General features: G+C 39.1%; 1 protein-coding gene across 1 annotated transcript; it reads right to left on the minus strand.

Annotated features, from left to right (window-relative positions):
• Window positions 1–2,512: 2,512 nt before the first annotated feature.
• Window positions 2,513–21,659, minus strand: prdm1a (PR domain containing 1a, with ZNF domain). The gene is given in 8 exon segments (XM_030157465.1): window positions 2,513–4,874; window positions 5,113–5,241; window positions 5,645–6,640; window positions 6,642–6,710; window positions 12,568–12,819; window positions 14,291–14,410; window positions 17,742–18,089; window positions 21,427–21,659. Coding segments are annotated over 8 exon segments (2,517 nt in total). The 5' UTR covers window positions 21,454–21,659; the 3' UTR covers window positions 2,513–4,298.
• Between the last annotated feature and the right edge of the window lie 2,267 nt (window positions 21,660–23,926).

Raw genomic sequence — 23,926 nt, forward strand, 5'->3', positions numbered from 1 at the left:
AAATGCCATAGGTTTTACCAGTGAATCAGTGTTGTAAAAGATGACGGTGTTTCCACGGTAACTATGGAGCCTCTGAGTGTCCAAATGGGTCATATCTGATGACCATGAAAAGATGACAAACTGTATTTTACACCTTTTATTTACATGGATTGATAGTGTTAGTGGATCAATAGGTAGCAAACATATATCAGTAGACAATTTTGTTCAATGGTGGATGTTTGGGCCTTTAAAATTCAACATTATTTTATGTGTGTGTGTGTGTTAATAAACCTGGGTAGAGACAGAAAATCGAAAAACATCATGATATTGAATAAATGAGAAAAAAAGATCCAATCTCAAAGGACTTCCCGGTAAAATAATGGTGAAAAAAACAAAAACAAAAAAGAAACATTCACTAAATTATCATAAAAAACAAGCAGTAATGTCATATTACATGAAAAACAACAACTACCATGCACCACCAGGGTAGTTTCTCCACTAGTGCTTCAGTAGCATTTCTGCCTCACAGCTAAAAGGTTGTAGGTTTGATTCTCAGTCAGATCAGAGCTTACCTGTTCTCTCCATGCCCTGTGACTTTCCTTTAGTTTTATAAATCACATATACTCTCGGTACCCATGACCACTGTACTGATGAAGATGGAGTGTCTTAGTAACTTATTTATTAATTTTACTTGATTTATTTCATGCAGATAAACTGACAACCTAATTCTCCTAATATTATGACTTGATTCTCCATATACTTGTTTTTTCCTACTTGTCATGGCCTTTTGTATTAATAGAAACAAAACGGTATTAATTAAGTAGTGGGTTTAGTCACTATTTTATGTCAGTTACTTATGATTGTAGCTGAGCTCAGTGTTTTGACTCATTCAGGTCAGTAGGATGGTAGTCGTGTATAAACCACTTAAAAACTTCACAGATGCCCATTGTACAGTTTCTTGTTTCCTACAGGGTCTTGTAGGGTTTTGAGCTAAATATTTTAGATTGAAATGCTAACCGCCAAAACCACAAATATTGTGACAGTTTGTCTTGTGTTTTTTAGTTTTTTAAGCTGGTATGCAGATTTAAGGTAATTATTGTATTTGTGTGTGATTTTAACGGCATGTAAACACTCAGAGCTGTGTCATACTAATTCATTTCTCAACAGGACGGTAAAACATGGATCCTACATCTGTGTTTATTTTATTTAATTTTCATGTAGATACTGGTGTAGTCTTTAGTTTATTGAATGGATCTTCTTTTGTTTTCAGTGTGGGGAGATTTTTTTTTATTTGAGGCCTGAAAGACAAGCCCTTTGTGGAATTGTGTTGGCAGTTTTCGTTTAATAATGCGGCTAGATTTGCAGATGTAGGCGGTGACAAAAAGTCATTTGTGTTTTTTGAAATGACACATTGACGCCTATGTATTCATGGCGTGCAGACAATAATTTTCCTCAAAATAATTCTAAGTTTTTATACTTTAAACATTTCCCATATGGTTTCATTCTGCAAACTGAAAATATGATGCAACTGATGAAATAAATGAAAAACTTTTTTTTTTTTAAAAATATTTAAAACCCATGGAGTCAAGAAAAATGAGATGCTGCATCAGTCAGAGTCATGCGTGCATCATCTCAAAAATATGGTATGTTTTCATTTACGCAAATATAGATTCACACCTACACTAATACAGCAGCCTTTTTATGCTCCTTTCACACGTACCCATATATTTTGGACTTTCTAGTTTCATCCAAACCAAGTTTACAGACATGAAATGACCCAGTCGGTGTTAACAAAGTTGACACATCAGTTTTTACTGGAGAATTAATTTTCTTTAACATAGTAACCTCTTGTCATTGGGCTTTAACCATCAAAGACCAAGAATTTCTCTCCATTTATCCTTTCATAAATTATTTATCCCCATTTATTGTAATATAATCATTTGCAGTTTGAATTTTTCAGTGAAAATCAGGTATCTTCCTTTATTTAATTGAATGATTCTATAAAATCTCAGTGTAAATCCAATGGTTAATGAATAAAAACAGAGAAAAGTGAAGTTTGAGTGACGTTTTCAGCAAAGTATGTCATCATCAACATTATCTGTCAGCACATACAATGACATTTATCAAAGTACATTGACTTTTGTTAATGAATCAATGTTCGTAGAAGATGACGGTGTTTCATCATTCACTGTGGAACCTCTTAGCATCCAAATGTGTCATATCTGATAATGCTGACAAGCTGAGAAACTGCATTTGACCTATATTATTTACATGTATTGATGGGATTAGTGGTTTGACAGTTATTACACATTTTAGATCTGTAGATAGTTTTTGTTTAGCTTGTTGTCATTTCAGTGTTTTATCAGTTGTTTTTCCATAAAGCTTGATGATTCATGATGTTTCTAATACTATCTAAATAAAAATCATTACTGTTATGATTATTAAGCTAATAATGCTATTGATACAAGTGTAACCGTTCCACATCTGCACATACTTGTATTGTTTTTTTAGAATAAAACACACAGAGCCACAGTCGGATCAGAACAGGGAACATTTATATCATAATTTACACTTTGACATTTTTGCACATAAATAACTATGTAAACCAGAGTGTAAACAGAAACAGTCCTTTAGGAGATTCTCCTCTGAAGTTAAAGCTCCAATCAGAGAAAAAGAAAAGACGCTTTGGTCGAATAAGAGATAATGAGACAGAGGAGAAAAAAAATGAAGCTACAGGTTTGTGATGCATGACTGCAGAAAATCGCAGTCGATGTAGTAACATTAAGTCGAGTCTTAATGCTGTTAGGACCGGGTTCAGTGATATTGTACACAGTGTAAATGGTGCTAGCATCGGCACTGAAGTATAAAGTGGGACGAGGGGGGGGCCAGTGCATTAAAGAAGGCCGAGGTGCTTTGGTATGCCAGTTCACAAACAAAATGGCGGACGGCGGGTCTGAAGAAAGGAGCCAAATATTAACAAACAAGAATAACAACAAAACATTTACAAAAACAAGAGAGCCAAAGAGCAAACACTTCATCATATACACACAGTTCATCTTCCCTTCCTGCCTGAGGCTTCCAAGTCCTCAAGTCCTTCTTCCCTTGTTTCGATTTTCTTTTTTCTTTTTTTTTTTTCATGGTTTTTGGTTAAATTAAAGCCAGGTGAACTTTGGTTACTAGCGTCAAGTGTGGATCCCTAAGTCAGAGGATGTTTGCTTCCCTGTTTGGGTGCGACAGTGTTGTCAAAAACAAATAAAACAAGAGGAGGGACTCCCAGTCCGTTATGTGCTACAAGTTTGGACCAAATGAAGAGCTGCACTCCAGTTCAGTTTGGTTTCTTCTACTTCTTCTCCTTCTTCTTCTTTTTCAAGTAGCAAAATGCAAATAAATAGAAAGCTCCCACCTTCAGCTGTCCCTTTAAACACACACACAATCATACTTCACATGCACACTGAGGTAACCGTTGTGAAAATATACAAAAAATGCCCTTTTTCGTTTCATTTAAATTAAGTAGGCATCTGAAAAGGACACAGACATACATAAGGGAAGCGATCAAGCAGGGTTGAATGTCAAAATAAAATTGCTAAACTCAACTCAACAAATTATGTGCCTGACTTTGGCAAGTTTTAACCCTTTTTAACCTGCTGTATTGTTTTACAAATTTAAATAGATAAAACCCTGAAGTGGACGCCCCTGGTGCTGTAGATCAGAGGTCGTGGGATGGATACAGGCATAGAAAAGTAGCCATGTTTCCAAGTATCGCATTATAAGGTTGATGGAAATCCCCAGCCAGTTAATTAGTTAATTCGCACTTTCTTTCGTGACATTTCACGTTTGCTTGCCAGTTGCATGGAAACACAGCTAGTGACTATCTACAGAGAAACGGCCACAGAAAAAGCCGAAAAAAAAAGTAAAATGTACAGTCTTGTAAGCTGGTTTCATCCCGTCAGTGTAACCATCCCTTCCACTTATTGCTTTGGAAAAAAAGAGTAAAATAAATTAAGGGGATTATATAACAAGTAATTGATCAAAACATTTGAAAACAAAGACCAAATAATACAACAGCAATAATAATAACATTATATTAATTACAATAAAGTTAAATCCTGGGTAAATGATTGTCTCTAAGTATAATAAACAACGCTAAGTAGTCATAGGACAGTGTCTCTTGTTGCCCTGAGTATACAAGTCCCTGATGGGTCGAAAACCCGGCAATGGTCAAGATGTCACTGCTGATGAGATATTTATTTACAGCTGTTGCTCCCGGCAACTCAGTCCACCTTAAGTCTGTTTTAATGTCCACTGAGGTCAAAGATTGCTCAAGCGTGCTCCTCAGACTCCTGCTTCACGGTGACATTAGCAGGAAGAGGCGGGACGGGGCTGCTTCGTCGCACCTTGATGACCGATGTCTCGTTCGGCGACTCAAATGCACCGTAACTGGCGGACAGGAGGTCAGCAGTGTTCCCTTTGTGGTGGGGGTGGAACTTGAGATCGCTCTCCCTCCACAGCAGCCCCAGGACCTTCTTCTCCAGCATGGTCTCCACTTCCACGCCTCCCTGCAGCTGCTCCAGCCGCTCGGCGTGCTCGCTCACATCGAAGCGCTCAATCTCCTCGTTGGCGCGGTGCAGCTCCTCCAGGCTGGCCTGGCCGCCTGAGTTCGCCGCCATGCAGTAGCCCTTCAGGTGGAGCCGCAAGCTGCACAAGTGGATGTAGTGGCGGTGGCAGTGCGGGCATTTGTGTGGACGCTCACGGGAGTGCAGGCGCTTGTGCAGTTTGAGGTGGACGAACTGGGTGAACTTCGCTGGGCAGAGCTTGCAGTGGTACGGCTTCTCTCCTGAGTGAAGGCGCAGGTGAGTTTTCAGGTTGCTGGTGCTGCTGAAGCGCTTGTGGCAAACCTGCACGAGGAAAAAACAAACATCAGTACTCAGGAAGAACATGAGTGCACATTTTCAGTGATGGAATGTACTTCCACTACATGTCATTGGCAAATATGGTACTCCTTTACAACACTATCCAACCTGTGAACTCTAGATAGCAATTAATGGCTGTCATTAACTGAGAAAGTCAATAGCTAAAGTCAACAAATGACCAGCTCCCAGCGCAGACATGAGTGTGTATTTAACGTTGTCTCACCTGGCATTCATGAGGCTTTTCTCCTGTGTGGACCAGGTAGTGTTTCTGCAGGTGAGCGAGCTGGGTGAAGCCTTTGTTGCAGGTTTGACATTTGAAGGGTCTCTCTCCGCTGTGAACACGAAGATGAACCTGCAGCAGCACAAAAGAAAACACTACTGAAGACATGTGCATTTCATCTTGAAAAATGTCTAACTTTTGCTTTCTGTTACATGTTTTGCTGAAACCTTAAGCTTTGTCTCCATCATGTTTTCACTGTTACTGTTTGGTTTTGTCTGAGTCATGTTTTCCGTGAAGTATTTTGTAACACATCTTCCTCTTTCGAGAACATTCAACCTGCTCTGCGGCCTAATAATTACACTGTCATCTCTCAGGTACATAGGAATGGAATGGTAATGACACCATAAATCAAGCAGACATGGTGCTGAAAGCCATGTATTTTTCTTGCTCTCTTTTTTAAACATCTCAAGCTACAACTAAAACTAGTAAAAACCTCAAAGTAAAGACAAAATTAAAACTTCTTCTCGAGCCTCACCTTCAGGTTTGACAACTGTCCAAATGTTTTGCTGCATACGTTGCACTCGTACTTGATTTTGCCGTTCTGTTTCTTCAGTGGGTACGGCAGCGTCCTGTGTCCCGCTGATCCGGCGCCACGCTTCACTTTGCTCAGGTTGATGGCCTCCTCGTCAGCCAGGTGCTCAGTGGGACTCCCGAGCAGCGCTGAGGTAGGCTTGGTGGGCAGGCGTTCGCTGGGAGGTGATGTACCCGCTGTAGGAGAGCCGCTGGAAGGGGCCGGCCTGTGGGGGTGGGGGTGTCCTGGGTATGGGTGGTGAGGCCCAGCTTTGTCCTTAAGCGAGGTGGCGGCTGAGAAGGCACTGGTGGGTGCTGGTAGGAGGAAGTCTCTGTGGGCAGAGATGGATGATGGGTGGATGGGCTCGGGCATCAGGAACCGCCTTGATGGTCCATCAGAGGGCAGGATGGGGACGTGAGGGGGCAGGAGGCTGCTGTAGAGGGGGTACATTCTTGGGAAGATGCCCCCGACTGCTGGGACACCCCCTCCAGGCAGCGAGTAGTGGTGAGGCAGGATGTACCGTGAATATGGGGTTCCTGGAGGGTAGAAAGGTGAGGACAGAGGGGCAGCTGGTGGGGAGTAACCTGGGTAGGAACCCAGTCCAGTGGGGTAGAAGGAGGCCGGGGATGGACCTGAGGGGCTCCCATGTGGGCTACTGTCTGGACTGCTCCTGGCTGATGGGCTGGGTGTTGCAGATGACTGGTTGCCAGGGGAGTGGGTCACAGGGTATCCAGGTTTGAGGAAGTCTTCTGGGATATGGGGCCTGAGAGCCGGGTAGAGAGCGCGTGGGTACAGGGGGCGCTCGGGGCTATCGGCGCAGCGCGGGCGAGTGGGCAGCGGCCGGCTTGGCTCTCTTTTTGTGAATGATGAGGAGGACGAGGTGCTGTTGGTGCCCCGGAGGATGGAGAGGACGCTGTGTTCCCTCTTGGGTGGGGTGGGGGTCACTGCAACGGGGACGGGTCTGGAGGCGTCGACCAAAGCGCTCCTCACTGCTCACCTGCTGCTGCTTTACCTCCAAGAGAGACTGTTTCTGTAGGAAACAAGAACAGGGAGGTCAGTGTGGGAACAAAACCATTCATACTACAAAAAAAAAAAAAAAAACGTGATTTGTATTTGATGCAGTTTCTCTTTTTGTCCACTTTATTATATCATTTTCTCTACTAGATGTCTTATCGGAAACGTTAGAAAATTCATCACAATGGCCACTTCAGGTTCAGTTGTTTATATCTCTAGTGATTAATGACTATTATCCCTGTTATACAAATGAACTGTCTTTTGTTTTCTTGCTTGTCAAAGTTTTTATTTTGTGGCTTCGGTGTTCCAAATGGTGAGTTTAGTGTATTAATCAAACTATATTTTAGATTTAAAAACATTCAAGTATTACAAGCTATAACAATTATGATGTGCAGTTACTACATTCAGAAAAAGGCCTGTGTTTATTCAGTAAAATCTTATTCAACACGTAAAAAAAAAATCCTCGCCTTTTGTTAAGTGTACAGATCTCAAGTTTTTTTTAATCGATGTGCTGTAAAACTAAACCTGCAGAGACAAACTTGTGCAGGTCAGTAGGTTCTCTCTGCTGCAGAGGCATGACTGTGTGTCCCAGGGTTAAAGAACACCATAAGTAACTCAGTGGTCCAATTAAGGAGACAGATTTGACGAACGAGCGCAAGGAGGGAGGGCGAAAGACAGGAAGTGAGGCGTGACAGCTGCCTTTGGGCACAGTGTGTCTTTGTGTGTCTATAAAAATCAAGATAAAATCAAAATGGTGGTCCGACAGACGGACAGACAGATGGGGCTGATGGAAGGTTTCCTGTTAAAGATAAAAAAAAAAAAATGGACAAGAAAAGAAAAGTGCGGCCTTTACCTGCCCTCCACAAACACACACCATATGACACAGTGAGGCGCCTCCACACAAAGACCTCTGTCTGATTTGTTGACTCTCCCACTTTTGCCGAACACACACACCACACACACACACACACACACACACACACACGCACACACACACACACACACTTTGGATCCTCATTTTCCTGGCCATTTGCTATTGTTTCCAGGTCAGAGGTGAAACGAGAGAGCTTCCTCCTCAGTCACTCACACCTACTGTCTCCTCCGCATGATGAAAGAGTGGATTAGGAGGCGAGCTCACACACACACTCCCTAAAAGCCCAGAGATGTCAGCTAGCGGCACATCTCGGCTGTTAAATGGCTGCAGCCAGACCCTAAAAACACCGCCGTCTATTATCTGTAAGCTCATTTACTGCACAGCGTCGACTTTTACAGAGAGGTTCGCATAGAGGGAGTGTGTGTCTTAAGTATGCGGAGAGAGATGGAGGTTGTCACAGGTAATCCATGGTGGAGGAAGTACTCAGATCCTTGAGAAAATACTCCGGTACAAGTAAAGTATGGAAGAACCATCACTGAAATGGACTTTAAGTATGTTAAGTTGTTGCTCCTCGTCAAGTACGTTATTGCTTTATATAATTATATATTAAAAGCCAAGTGTGCGTGCATGCATGTGTGTGTGGTCTCGGAATCACACAAAATCCGGAAAGAGCTGATGCTGCAGTTTGGCATACTTATGTATTTTTAGTCAAGGAAGACAGTAGGGAAAATGGCAAGTTGATAGGAACAATATTTTGGAAGATATTAGTAATTTTGGAATACAATAGCCTTACAATAATGTTGCTATGCCTAGAATGCTTTGGCGGTGACTGCTGGACAAATGTGGTACAACATGCACAAATAAATACACAACAGCCTAAAAACAAACACATCTAGAACCCGTGGAGTATCATTAGATACATTATTATGATGTGTTGTAATGTAGTGTATTAATGTTAAATGAGATTTTACATATGCTGGAGTATTGTGCAACTGTGTAATGAGGAGTTGCTTATTTTCTCTATGAACTAGTTTTTTGGTTGGTAAAAATTCTTAAATATCTTCTCAGTTATGAAGAAAATGACGCAATTACGTTGTTTTTTTCCAGCAAAGTACAAATAACAACTGAACCAAATGTCAAGGTAAATAATTTTCTCTCATATTTAGAAATTGTTCATGCTGTCAGACTAAAGCAGTGGAGAAAAAAAGTCCAAAATTTGACTCTGAGATTTTGCACAGTGGAAGTATAAAATAAAATACCCAAGGAAGTATAAGATCTACCCCTAAAGGTTCCCTCAAAAACATGATTGCACAGGCAGTGACCCTTGCGTCAGTAGTATAACAGCACAGTGTAAACATAGAGGTTATCAATTAGCCTTCCTCCTCTTCCTCCTCCTCCTCCTCCTCCTCCTCCTCCTCTTCTAGTTCTTCTGGAAAACAAACAGGGCGGCCATCTTGGAGATATCAATCTGTCAACACGGCCCTTCTGCCAGGAAGTTCAAGTAGTCAACAAAGGGGGAGGGAGTCGGTCCCAAAACTCTACCTCCACAACTCCCTGCATCGCTCACTGATATATTTGCCACTTAAAACAGACCCAGAAAAGCCAGCACACACACACACAACACACACATGCATGCATGTGTGTGTTGTGTGTGAGCTAGCATTTGTCTGAGATGAAAAGAGTGGGTGTGAACGTGTCGGCGTGTCACGCTTATGAGTGCGTGTGTGAGAGGAGAGAGTGTTTTGTCGGCCGAGCGGCGGGTCTTTGAACGTGACACACACACAGATGGCTGACAGGTGCTGGTATGTGCTAACACTTGAAGAATGCTAAACGACAGCGACAAATACAAGAGACGCATGAAGAAGAAGAAGGAGAAGAGAGGAGAAAGTGAGGGAGTCAGACAGTCACTTGAACCCACACAGAGACAAGAACACACACGTCTGGTTTTACTATGACTGCGCTGGAAACCGGGCGATCGCTTCGACTAAGACCAAAAAACTGCAAGGAAAAATGATGAAGACGACGGTTACACACGGGTGTCTTCTTTAAGGCGCCACAGGATCATGTGAAGGTCAACCAGAAAATAAAAGTTTCATAAGTGTCTGAATAAAAGTGTCAATATGGTGTTATTCATCGAATTAATCAACCTGAAAGTAACCTGCTCGAACTTCAACAAATGCAAAACTGTGGAGTCAGATAAGGTTTTTCAGAAATAATCGTATTATCTTATTGTTTGAGTCGAACCTAGCAGTAGTTTTAATATCCAGAATATATAGATGAATTCTGCTTATTTTCAGGCATTAACATCAAATTCTTACCGGATACTGACCACAAACTCTGCAAAAAAATGTATCCTGTTTCAGATAAATACCATGTTAACTGTACAAATTTACATTTTATGCATAACTTTTACATTTTAAATGATTTAAAAGTTGCACGTTATGATTTTCTTGGCCTAAGACACACAGGAAAGTAACTTAGAAAATGTATTTCCTCTTTTAATGTCTGAGCAATCTGAGTATTTCAAACATCATCCAACTTTTTACATTCATCAGCTAAATTGTAGTGATTTCTTCAGCTACTTTTTTTATGTGATTCATACTTTCCTTTAACAATATAGAAGCTCATGAGGAAGAAATCATGTTATCTGCTGCAAGTCAGATATAGTATGATTCAAATCGGCTTCATCCTATAATCTGTCCATGTGTCCAAGATAATAATCCAAGATAACAGGCTTTTTTTTTTTTAATTTAAAGATTTTGATATTAATTAATTTTGTCTAAACTCTTGCGACTGTTAGCACATATGGGCAGATGATAGTGTGGCCCCTACATTTAATCACAGTTACTTCCTCTTCGTTTACCTTTTGCCCTTTTAACAGGGTTTCAGTTTAACGTTACTTACTCAGAAACATTGCGGTTTTCTTGGTTTTACTCAGCTGGTGAGATTATTTCTGTAGGGCTAAAACTCCAACAGTCAAACGCTGATATAGTCATTTTAGGAACCTTATCAGACACGTGGAAAGAAAAAGAAAGATGGTAGAAACTCAAAATCAAAAAAAAAAAAAAGAGGTGAGAACAACGTGGCAGTGGTAAAGTACAGGTGAGTGTTCCTGCTGCAGGTACATATTCAGGTCAGAGGCAGGTCAACAGCAGCCTACGGGGTTAAATAACAGATGAAGCTGATTAAAGACAACACAAATACTGTATACGCTGGCTTTGGAGGAGGGATGGGGGTTGAGCCTCCACGTCCCCCAGGTCATGCGCATTCTTCCCTGGGTAGTGGAGTCACCCAGGCTGGGGTCTGCTGGGTCCGCTGCCTCCGTAACACTGCTATTAGCCTGCAGTCACACCTGGAAACCACTGAGCTCCTACTCTCTCAGGCTTTGTTTGCTTCTTTACCTCACTCTGTCTTTGATCAAGTCAAATAAAGCCTGGAGGATTTCAGGATCCACACATCAATTCCCAGTCATTTTTGGTAGGATTTGTCTCCATTCTTAATAAATGTTGACAAAAGTGCCTCAAATGCACCATTAGGCGTCGACATGTGTGTAAAAGTATCTATATATTTCATCTGGTGACAACGGAAGATCATGAATGCACCGATATATATGCATGAGGTATTAAAATATGTGCTCTATATGTCATTAGATGCCAATAAAGATTCATAAAAGTACCTTATAGCCTTAGTCAGACATTAAAATATGCATAAAAGTACTCATATACATTGCTAAATGATCGGAAAAGTACATAAATACTTCATTGGCTTTCAAAATGAGTGAATACTCAATACTAAAAACACTAATATCTATAAAAAAGTAACTGTGCTTCTTTAAATTAAATAAAGGTTCATAAAAATACATCAATACTTCATTTGACTAAATAAACACTTATAAAAGTACCAGTATTTGTCATAATATAATAAAATATGTCAATATGTGAATAAAGGTACAAATGTACATCATTAGACACTTGGAAAAATCCATAAATATTTAATCAGTCTTCAAAATGTGTGCAAAAAAGCTTAATTATGTCATCTCATGTCAATATCTATATAAAAGTAACTCTGTTTCTTTAAATGTCAAAGGCTCATAAAAATACATTTGATAAAGATTCCCAAAAGTACTGATATTTTTCAGTAAATGTTAAAATGTATGTGAGCAGAAGTACGTCTATACTTCATTAGACCTCAATAAGAAATTGTGTGTAAAAGTACACAATTATGTTTGCAAAAGTACTTCTATGCTTTGATCGACTGCAATAATTATTAATAAAATGTTCTTGTATACTTCATATGTTCCCTTTGTACTTCATTATGCATCAAATATAAGTCTAGAAATACTGATGTACTTCAATAGATGTCAAGGAGAGTATGGATATGTGTGTAAAAGTACCTCTATAGTTCATTAGTATGACTATGTTTACCTTGGAGCTGCTTTTTGCCGTTTTTGCAGACACACACTATTGAAACACACACTGTCTCTGGTCTTTTATTGAGGTTGAACAGGGTTGTGTGTCTATGTGTGTGTGTGTATATGTGTGTGTGTGCGCTTTCATGTTAAAAGCGGGTCTTTAAGTGTGTAAGACTGTGGCATTAGGGGCCATATCCCCCTGTCTGTGTAATTACACTGTCACTGACACACACACACTAATACAGCGATGGCACTGACAGAGATGAAAGGTTGTCGGGTTGTGTGTGTTGTATGCATGTGTGTGTGTGTGTATGTGTGTGTGTTTGAGATAATGACAGAGTAACGTTCAGAGAGGAAGGAGACACAGCTACACTAAAAAACATTGTTAGGCTTTAAGAGCGGCGACAGGACACACTCAAGACACAAGACACTGCCGCACACACGCCTACATCAGCCCAACATGGAGCTTTAATAACAAAAAACAGGACGCCCTTTCAAAATAAAAGCATCCAAAAACACCATATTCTGTTCTGTTTTCTAATTATTTCGCAGATTTCTTATGGGTTTTTGTTTTCGTTGACACTTACTGAGCTTCTGCATCATCAGTTCTCCGGATGGCGGGTAGTGGAGGCGTCTGGCGAAGTCATGGCAGTACCACACGAGCAGCTCGGCGCCGGCCGGGACGGGTTTCACCGTGTAGAAGTAAATCTCCATGCCGTTCTGACACGCCGCCAGGTTCTGGTCAGCCGCCGAGTGGGCCGGGTTCACGTACCGCATCCAGTTAGAGCGAGTCTCATCCAGACCGTCCACAAAGTGATGGAACTCCCCGTCTTCATAAATCTGAGCAAAAGAAAAGGACGAAATATTAATATCAGAAATCCATGTAAATAATTAAGAACTTTTACTATCAATCAAAGTTTATTTATATAGCACTTTACAAAGACACAAAGAAAACCAAAGTGCTTTACATCTAAAAACATGATCAAAATTATAAGATAACAGTTTAACCAAATTTGACTATAATAGGTCACAGTTTTCTGCATTATGTAGATGTTTTATTTTTACACACCTTATTAATTTGTGACAAATGCAATGAAATAAATATGTAATGCTGTATTAACAGGATTAAAAACAGGTTTCTCCTATATTTAAATGGAAAAACTGTCAAAAAAAAAAAAAGATAGATAGATAGATAGATAGATAGATAGATAGATAGATAGATAGATAGATAGATAGATAGATAGATAGATAGATGGATAGATGGATAGATAGATGGGTTTAAATCAGAAAAGTCAATCAAAAAACAAAGACAGTAAATATTCATATAATAATAAATTTGTAATGTGGTATAACATTAAAGTAAAAAAAAAGTAGGAAAACAATTAATAGCAAAAAGCAGAAATATGTGTGAAAATAAAGACATTTTAGAACAAAAACCTTGACTAAAGCTGGTTATTATTAGAATATTTCACCATACTTATTATATAATACATTTTTATGCAGTTAAATCCAAATTAGAAAACCCTTACTAATAAGAAATTAACTAATTAGTAAAAATAACTGAAGAATAAATAAAATAATGTTGAAAAAAATATTAGATAATTGACACTTTAAGTCACCTATTATTTTAGTTATTTTACTCATCGGGGAAAAAACTAACAAATGGATCAAAAAGCAGCAATAAGTTTATAAGAAGTGCCTTGTTAATGTTAAGTTAATAAATTCCGCGTCTTTAGGTATAAAAACCTCACCATCTCATCAGCTTCATCTCCTGTAGACGATTAAAAAGTCTGAACCCAAAAAGAAACTGTCCAAGGAGAACACGGTTTATATAGAATAAGAGAATCTCTCTCTTTCTCTTTCTTTCTCTCTGTGTGTGAGTGTGTGTTTTTCACTTTGTCTTTAAGTCGATCTCTCGTTTCACAGTGGGTGTGAAAGTGAGCGGGACACCTTTCTGATTTTCTGCTTGTGGTGGAGTGTTTTCTCGGGGCGAAGGCGGTGGTCAGGTAGGTGGTTAGTGAGCGTCTCACTGTCAGTTACTGGTAGTGATGGGGTGTGTTCAGCCGAACTGTGTGTTCATGTGTGTGTGTGGACTTACAGGAACCACACTCTCGACATGTTATTTATGTAAAGCTGACATCACATCCCCGTCTCTCTTTTTCATTCACACTGAAAAACAGCAGTGAGCCCAGTTTCCTGTTCCACTGACTGACTTTAGACGACCGTGACGTCACAGGAAGGGGTCCCTCCGGCTTCTGAGGAAGTGTGTGTGTCTGTGCAAGTGTGTGTTTTTGTTTGTTTCAGTGCCTACCCTCCAGAAATACTTCCGGTTGGCATCTTTGGGCACGCTGTCAGCTGTGTAGATCTCACCCACCAGGGGCCCGAAGCGAGTTCCTTTGGGGATGTACTCCCTGCTGCACACGCCAACCACCTGCACGACAACACACACCAACACACATGGGTCAGACCAAAAAAAAGGAAGAAGTTATCTTTGAAGTCTAACAATCGTTGTCCCTACATGTTTATTTGAAGTCCCCAAGTACTCCACCAGTACTGAAAACCAACGAACAATGAAACTTTAAAGAAATACAGCTTTTTATGCAAAAGAAAAAAAAAAAAAAAAATCCAAATATAACAATAAAATGATTTATTCACCTTCTATAAGTCAAGATTTTAATCATAATATCTGGAAAAATAAATTAACATTAAAACTAAATAAATGATGAAAATAAAATAATGAAACCTCTAAAAAGTAATTAAAGTAAAAAAAACTTAATGTGAAAAAAACCTTCCATTAAAAACAGAAAAAGCGTATTTGTAACATCCAAACATGTTTATTACCAGAAGAAACTACTTTTGACAAATGTCTGGAGGGGATTTCTGCCTTTTTGTTGTGTTTAACAGTGGTTCAACTCCGTACAACAATATATTCATGAGTCTTTTTCATTGAAACACACTGTATTAGGTGTAATAAAAGGTTGAAACTGAATTATTCAGGTTTTAACAGGCTAACGGATCACAGAAATGTAAGTAGAACACTGATCTGACTGATTAAATGTTTAAGAAAACAATCTTTACCTGCTAGAATGGAAAAAAATATTATGCAATAACATGAAAAACAGGATGTTTTATGAAAAGTGTCTTGACGCAGATGAGACATCTGTGTGTTTTTATGTTTTTTAGTCTCATATGAACAAATAGACAAGATGTTTGATGATTTATGAAGCAATTTTAGAAGAATTTCACAAATATGTCTGATTTTTATTTGCAAAATGGACCAACTGTCTCATCTGTGTTTTTATGCTCAATATGTGGAATAATGTGTAATTAAGTGTTATTGTATGAACAAACAGACACATGTGCGAGTCGGCTGTCAACGCAGGAGATGATTTATGAACCGACTTCACGCCTCAGTTCATTAAAAGAAGCCCGTTTGTGTACGTCTGAAGAAAAAGAGCAAATTTCTCATCTCTAACATCTCCCTGCCTTTCCTTTTGTCTCGCGTTCGCACACCTCCACTTGTCGCCACATCAAACCAAAACCGCTGCGACTTCAGACGCCTCGGGTGGAGGGGAAACATCCTCAAAAGACAAAAAGATTCTTTTGTTTTTCCTCTTTTTTTTCTCTCTCTCTCTCTCTCTCTCTCTCTCTCTCACATTTTGCTTTTGATTCGATTAAAGGCCAAAAAAATGGAAGAAGAGGAAGATGAAGAGGGGTGGGATTATGTCAGGCTCCGGTCGTGGAAGCTCACAGACACATTTTCTTCATGCAAAACCCACGCAAACAGACGTCTCTCCCAAAGCCCTTGTTCCCTGGTGACATGGGAAATCCCCTCTCCCCTCTTTAACGCCAGACACAAGTGAGTGTGTGCAACAGGAAGACTTATTAACAGGATTTTACAATGCTCCTCTCTTTCTCTTTAACCTAAATCTTCTTTGATCACAGCGACAACTTCAGCCTTTTCCAGTTGTCCTCTCTCTCTTTCTCTCTCTCAGTCAGTGCAGATAAATATTAGCTGATAGCATATCATAACCTTTTTTCACTCCTTTTTTGCTCTTTCCTCAGTTTCCTCCTGATAAGCTCTGCAGCTCTGTGATGAGAAAATCTATGTAATCACCCTGCTGGAAGTTTGCTGAGCGACTCAAAGTGTCAAAACGGTCAACTTTTGACCTATACTCGTGCACTTTTTAACTTCCTTGCAGCTTAGAAACACAGAGCATAGATCCATCACTGAAAGATCTGTGGTTATTCATGAAACGACAGTAGAGATAAAGTTAAATCAGCTAAATGGGACTTTATTTGACCTATGATTATCTTACTTAAAACCTGATTACATCCTCAAGATCCAAGATTCAATCTGTGATCTATTTTAATCATCTAAAGGGACAGAAAGTCTTTTTTTTTTTACTCTTGTTCATGCATTAATAAATATTATCAGTTTAATAATAGTGCGTAAAACAGAAATAACATTAAAAACTGAACAAAGTTTTCATGCTAAGGGTAAAACTGATTTCTAAATAACTCCAAGCACACACCCATCATTCATTAAAAAAACAAAACAAAACAAAACTGAATTTAATTATGAACCAGAAATTTGTAAATCAATATAACTCACCTAAATTGACATAACATGTAATTTCAAATGTTTCTCTGCAGTTTTGTTCAATTATTTAACTTGTTAAGAGTAATTTAACACTTATCAGTCTCGTAATAATGTCAATTAATAACCAAAGACGTACAAAGACGACTAAAAGACAAGAATTGCCATGCAAAGAGTGAAACTTATCTTGAACACAGACAAACATCTGCAAAATGATTATGTATTATATTAATGAAATCTATGATAAATTGTCTAAAATGATTTAATGAGCACAAAGGAACACTTATCAGTCCTGTATTAATCTCATTTAATGGGAAGATGTTTCAAGAACATGCAGTTATGATGGGAAAAAAAAATAGTTTTAGAAGTAATGATAATATTTTCATTGGAATATTCACTGTAAAAATTCTAATGATTATGATGGTGTGATGTTTGCAGCCTTCATAAAAAAACAAACAAACAAAAAAAACCATCTCCCTTGTTATGGGTTTTCCTCTTTGCAATATAATAATTTTAATATTTCAAGTGATTGGTCAGTCCTAACACCCAAAACAGAAGTGAAACAGTACGTTTGGTTCTATGTGTCACAGATCTACATGTCACTTCTATCCGACCTTTGTTTCAACCTTCGATACAATTGAACTGGGGGTAAAAATGTCCAAAACTTAATCCATTCAGGTTCGTCAACAGGTCATACAGTTGCTGATTTGTTTGCTGAGGGACATTAAAGTGTCGGTGGGGTCAAAGTTCACATGAAACCCATTTTATTGTCACTTCAGGAGTTTGCTATGCTCCTTTGAATGCTAAACTGCGCCCTCTGTCAGTAGATGTAGGTACTGCAGCTGGTTTATCGTCAAAGAAACAGACTGGATCATTTTCTCTGATGATTAATGGGTTTTCATGGACGGATGAGAGCTGATGAAATCACTGTTAAAACACACAGACTTTACTCTGTGTGTGATTATATATGTGTGTGAGGATTCAGCTGGAGGCGTTCGCACACCCACTCACACTCGAATTCCACTCTGTAATGTGTATGTGAGGTTTTACGACGAGACACGACCCCCTCTTCATTACATGACCCGCATCTGACTCATATGAGTGTGTGTACGTATATAAAATCATGACTAAAGAGAAAGTTGTGAGTGTTTGTGAGTCGGACCTCTTTGCTGTCGGCCGGGTGTTTGAACGCCAGATTTCGTGGAAGCGACGCCTCAGCTCTGGTTGTGATGTCACCGTCTGGCCCCGCCTCCCACGCTGTATCCTTGACGATGTATGTGCACTTCTCCTCGAACTCCGCCTCCGTCCAACGCGTCATGTCGGCCTCTTCTACGTCCATCTCCATGTCCACCTCGGTGTCCGTCACGGGCTCGCTTCGGTCGGAGCTCGAGCTGCTGCCGTTGTCGTTGGTGGTGGCGGTGGAGGCCATCTTGGGTCCATGATGTGTGTCGTCCTGGTCCATTGTGTGCGCCCCCTCACTGGTCAACATGGCCGAGCTATGAGAGGTCGCCTGGAAGGGGGGAATCAAGAGGAGAAACAGGCAGAAAAAAAGAGTTTATACCAACTGTTTGATAACGAAAACAAGAAAAAAACATAAAGAAAGAAAGGTGTGAGACGGATGCATAAAATGAGGATGAAAAGAAACATAAAACACAAGAAAAAAATGAAAGAAAGAGAAGAAGATGAAGTAAAAAGTAAAAGAAAAAGAGGAGAGAAGTGGAAGATTGCAGAAGAATAAAAAAATGGAGAAAAAGAAAGAGGGTATGATGTAAAAAGTAAAGATGGAACAAGAGGAAAAAACACGTAAAAAAGTGGAAAGTGTTGAGTGAAAACAGAAAATGAAAAAGTTGTAAAAAAAAAAAAAAGACAATGAAAAGTTATGTGGCAATGAGGAAGAAATCAAAAAGTAAAAGACAGAGGAAATCCAAGAAAAGAGGAAAAACATAAAGTTAAGGTAAAGAAAAAGAATGAAAAAACACCTTGCTTATTGCGACCTATAGTTACATTTTGTCGTTCAGTGACGCCTAGCGGTCATACGTCTTTTTTACGTACCACCTTTAAACCAGTAGGTGGCAGCACATCACCTGTCCTTGCAGTACTTTCTCACAAATGAAAAAACAAACCAACCAATTCCGAAAAAAAGAAAAAAAAATTAAGCTGAAATTGAAAAACAAGAAAAACTAAACATGTGTTGTTCAGGCTGGAGAACAGAAAAGTATGTGAATAACGATGGGAGAGTCGGGGGAGGAAGAAGATAAGGAAGAATAAGATGGGATTTAAAGCAGACGAAGAGATGAAAGGATGAAGATGGAGTGAAAGAGGAGGAGGAGGAGCGATGGTTATTATGTGTGGTGATTCAGGACGAAGGGGGTCTGACTAATGCTGCAGTCACACACAAACACACACTGCAGAAACAGACAGGAAGCCGTTCTGTCAGCTATTTACAGAAAACACCGACTAAAATGGGAAACAGGGAAGAACAACTACATCTATCCATCCATTCATCCATTCACTCACTCATCTACTACCATCAGCACCACATGTCACACTTATTTTCCAGCTCAGACAAATTAAACAGCCTCAAATCATATGACTCCTCCTCACATCTTTCTTTCCAGGCAGCTCCAAAATCCAATGAACTCATTGATCCTTCATTTATCTTTTATCAGTGATGAAACCTCTGATTGGGAAGTATAGCCTTAGTCATTCTGAGATAAGGACACTTTGATTAAATAGTGTTGCATTGAAAGCAATGATATGCAACAATACTCACTTCCTGTTATGTAAATAATTCAGATGAACATGTCTTATGAGCTAAACATGTTCCAGCTGGCAGGTTTTGACTCAATATCCCCCATCACGTCCACATTTTCTGCACATTTTTAATCAAAATCACACCCATTTTTATTTTTTTTTTACTTTGCACTTTGGGATTTCCCTCAGCTTTACTCTACAAAGTGGCAGATTTACTCACATTATACAGATCTAAACTTCCCGATCTGTCCCCCCCCCCCCTCTTTTCTCTCCCTGGGGTTGAAGATAGAGGAAGGAAATGCTGTCTGTGTCTGAATGAAGCTAAAATTGGAAGCAGAGTGGCACAGCAGTGCAACCGGCAAATCATCCCAGAATGAAGTGTGTGTTGGTGGTGGAAGTGAAGGGAAGAGAGAGGGGGGAGTAGATGAGGAAGGGAGCGCCAAAACTTTTCCATTTGGAGGGCCACAGCAGCACAAACAAAACTTCAAACGCAATCCCACCCAAGACAATCCCACACACACACACACACACACACACAGAGGGTAGATATCCATCCCAAACAGGGACAAACTCGCTGCTCGTCCCACGCAGACGAACGGAAAGCTGCAAATCTTCACTGACCACATTGGATTCTTCTGAAGCCGCAAGAAAGAAAATTATTTCACATCTAACTGGCTCCAGTCACAGTGAATAAGTTTTCCTCCAGCAGCAACGAGATGTGACACAAAGAGGATCACGAAGCCACGTCTGAGAGATGTTCTTAAAAAATTAACCAGGCAGTTTAATAGAAAAACCTCCCATGTGTCTAATGATGGAAGCATTTGATATTGTTTCCTCACAATGACAAATAAGAGAATGGTAAAAAAAAAATAAAAAAAAATTAACACTTACAATCATAAAATGCCAAAAAATTATGCATAAAAAGTTCTGTATCTCAAAGTAAAACCCCATCAAGCATCTTCTAATCAAATCAGTAAAATCACATTCAAACCCAAAGCCACAAAACTCCCTCATTTGATTTGGAAAACTCAGAAATTTCCATCTAGAAATTATAATTCTTTAAAGACCTCATGTGAATGTTCTCCAACAGTTTCTGCATTTATCTCCATTTAAATGAAGCCCAATGAAACTAGTGAAATATGACAATATTTCCCAATATTTCAGCTCTTCGCAGAACTCACAGCCCTGTTTTTGCATAACAGCTGCAGCATCGAAAACTAATAGTGAAACCAAGAACCAAGACACAATTGAGCTCTCAACTGAAAATAAAGACGCTGAGTTTGCACACAGGCCGCAGGATTGCACATTTAAATGAAGACTTTAACATGAAACTCTTGACCAGTTAAAGAAAAAAAAGATGTGTCTTATTTTAATACAAGTAGGAGGAAAATCTGTGTTTATTTTTTTCAATGAAGCACATGTAAAGTCTTTAAATCTGGCTTAAAAAGTCATAAGGAGAGGTAAGAAAAAAAGCCAGAATTCCAGAAAACACTTGCAAATTATTCTTCCATGTCAGGAAAACTCTAATTTAACAAAAACACTTACAAACTACTTAAAAACACCAGAAAAAGCACTCAAGATTGAAGAAAACTCTTGCAAACTAGTTTTCAACAAAGCCAGAAAAGCACTTCAAATTTAAGAAAACACTCAAAAACCACTCATTCAGAGATAAACACACAAAATTCAAGAAACCACTTACAAACTCCTCTCACATGTCAGAAAATCATCAAAAACTCAAACACTCAGAAACTAACCTCCTACAAACAGCAAAAAAACAAAACAAAACAAAACACTAGAAGGTGCATTTAAATAAGTAAATGCAATTAGTCTTAACTGATTAAAAATAAATGTTTGTAATTTCCAGTCAGAAAAAGAACAAACATTTGATTTGGAACAAGTTTAAAAGTCACTACATGTTGGAAAGAGTTGTAAAAAGCCAGAAAAAAGTTGATATTGCGCATAATTTAGATATGTTAGACACAGAAAGTTAAAAAAAAAAAAAGCAACAAGAAATGCGCAAAGTTGATTAAGAAAGTGCAACATTTGTGAAAAAGTTAAAGTTTTAGTGCGTCTTTTTTTTTGTGCGTCCTCACCGTGTAACTTTGGTCCCATCCACACATAGGGACGACCGGTCTGATCCTCTGTGGAACTGTGTGCGTGGAAAAAGTCGTAGTGTAGTGTGGGACAGGTGCAGGTCTCCCCCCTCCGTCCGTCTGTCCCGCTCCGAGCGCTGATACTCCACTCCACTCCACTTCACTCTGCGTGTGTGTGTGTGCGTAAATGCGCGTGAGTGTGTGTGTGTGTGAGATCCACTCCGCGTCCTGACTCGCCGATCGAATGCCCGACACTATCTACATCTCCCACTATGTTTGGGAAGAGGGCCGTCTCTGTGTGATCTCAGGCCACGCCCACTCCTAACCCCTCCCTTTGACCCCGCCCACTCACTCCCCACCTCAGCTCGTCACAATCACACACAATCAGAAAACACACACATCTACTGAACAGCAGGAGCTTTCACCTGAGGCCATGAGCTGCAAACTGAAAACTTCTGCATGAGAATTAAGTTTTCTTTTAATGTTGATAATGATGATTGTGTGTGTGTATACAGCTTCCAATGGTAAACAACATGTGTGTGTGTGTGTATATGTGTGTGTTTGTGATGTGTGTGTGTGTAAGGGGGGGGGGGTGAGTCTCTGTCACAGGATGTCCCCCTCTTCCCCAGGAAAACACACTCTCACACACCCTCTAATTTACTGATTGACACTCCAGTGCATTGGCTGCATTTGGTGTGAGCAGCTTCACGTCCTCAGAGGAGAACAACCCCCCCTTTGGCCTGTAGGGGGCAGAGCTGCTCTGTTTCTGCTGCTTTCATTCAGGAGCTCTCACAAGTGACTCTTTCCCTCTCTCTTTTTAATCCCAGTCTGTCTCCCAAGACCTTATTACAGATCAAGGTTATTATCCTTAACGAAAACTAACGAAATGATGAAAACTAGAACTGTAAAAACATTTTCAAAATAAATAAAAACTATAATTAACCCTTTCATGCACAGTGGTCACTACAGTGGACAGTTATTCTACAGCGGTTCTCTTGTATATACATGAGTTTTATTGTTTTACTTGCATATCAACCAACACAGAGGACGCTTATGCAACACCCTATACATTACATTTCATACCATTACTGTTCCTGTTCTTGCTAAACCTGATCTGCAGTAACATATTTGAGTTTAAATCAACTGCTAATTGTTATTAGACAGTAATTTCAATTTCTTTTAAAACAAAAAGGTTTTTTTTCGTTGTATATTATCTGAGTGAGTAATTACTTGTGTTTTAGTATGTCAAAATGTGAGGAAACAGATTCACAGCATAAAAAAAATGATTTTATTTCATAGTTTTCACACAGTATGTCAGTAAATACATGTTTCTTTGCTTCAGAAATGAAATGTATGGTGTCCAGCTGAGGGCACATTTTTGTAACTCCATGAAAAATAGGTTCATAAAAAAAAATTTCAATCACATTGTTTTTTTCATGCCTAAAGAGGAATAAAAACATTCAAGAAAAAAATCTTATTTAATCATAATTTTAATCATAATTCATACATGAAAGGGTTAAAAGAAAAAAATGATAACTAGCTGAATCTGTATTGAGTGCTTATAAAACTAACTAAAACGTATAAAAATTACGGATAAAATTCCCTTTGTTTTTGTCAATGTCAGATTGATATGAAATTGATTTATTTTCCTCAAGCAATTTTAGCTCCTGGCACCATATGATATTTAACGATCCGTCACTTTTTGTCACTTGTGGTTTAGAGTCGTCTTCTGGTCCCCACTCTACCTGGAAACATGGAGACTAAAGTTGGGAGAAAGCAGCAGAGTCCTGTCTGGGATTTATTTGAACACGACAGAGAAGAAGAGAAAAGATATAAAGAAACTAAAACTAAACTAAAACTAAGCATTTAGAAAAAAAAGGAAAACTAATAAAAACTAGAAAACTTGCTCTAAAAACTAATTAAAACTAAGTGAATTAGAGAAAAAAAGTCAAAACTAAATAAAACTAAACTATAATGAAAAATCCAAAACTATTAGAACCTTGTTACAGATCTGATAATGAAGCATCACAAATAACTTCAGGAAAAGCACGTAAAACACAAGTAAAAGTTCATACTGAAGTTCGCAGTTCAGAAGGTTATCGGCAAAATGTGAAATATTAAAGTTTTTATGCTGATATCTGATGTTTTGGATTCATTTTACTGCTGCATTTATGCATATGTTGCATTTTTTTGCTGTGGTGTCAAACATGTGGCCTGGGGGCCAAATCCGGCCCACCAAAGGGTTCAGTGGGCCCTTGGGATGAATTTCAGTGGGCCCTTGGGATGAATTTCTGAAATGCAAAAATTACACTAAGATATTAACAATCCTTTTAGTTCAGGTTCCACATTCAGGCCAATTCAATCTAAAGTGGGCAGGATTCAGTAAAATACTATCAAAATAACATAAATAATGACAACTCCAAATGTTTCTCTTTGTAAATGTGAATATTTTCATGTATTTGCACTAAAACAAAGTATCATTTTGCAAAAAGTGAGAATA

This window comes from Sphaeramia orbicularis, chromosome 16 (assembly GCF_902148855.1).
Source record: "Sphaeramia orbicularis chromosome 16, fSphaOr1.1, whole genome shotgun sequence".
Classification (NCBI taxonomy): Eukaryota; Metazoa; Chordata; class Actinopteri; order Kurtiformes; family Apogonidae; genus Sphaeramia; species Sphaeramia orbicularis.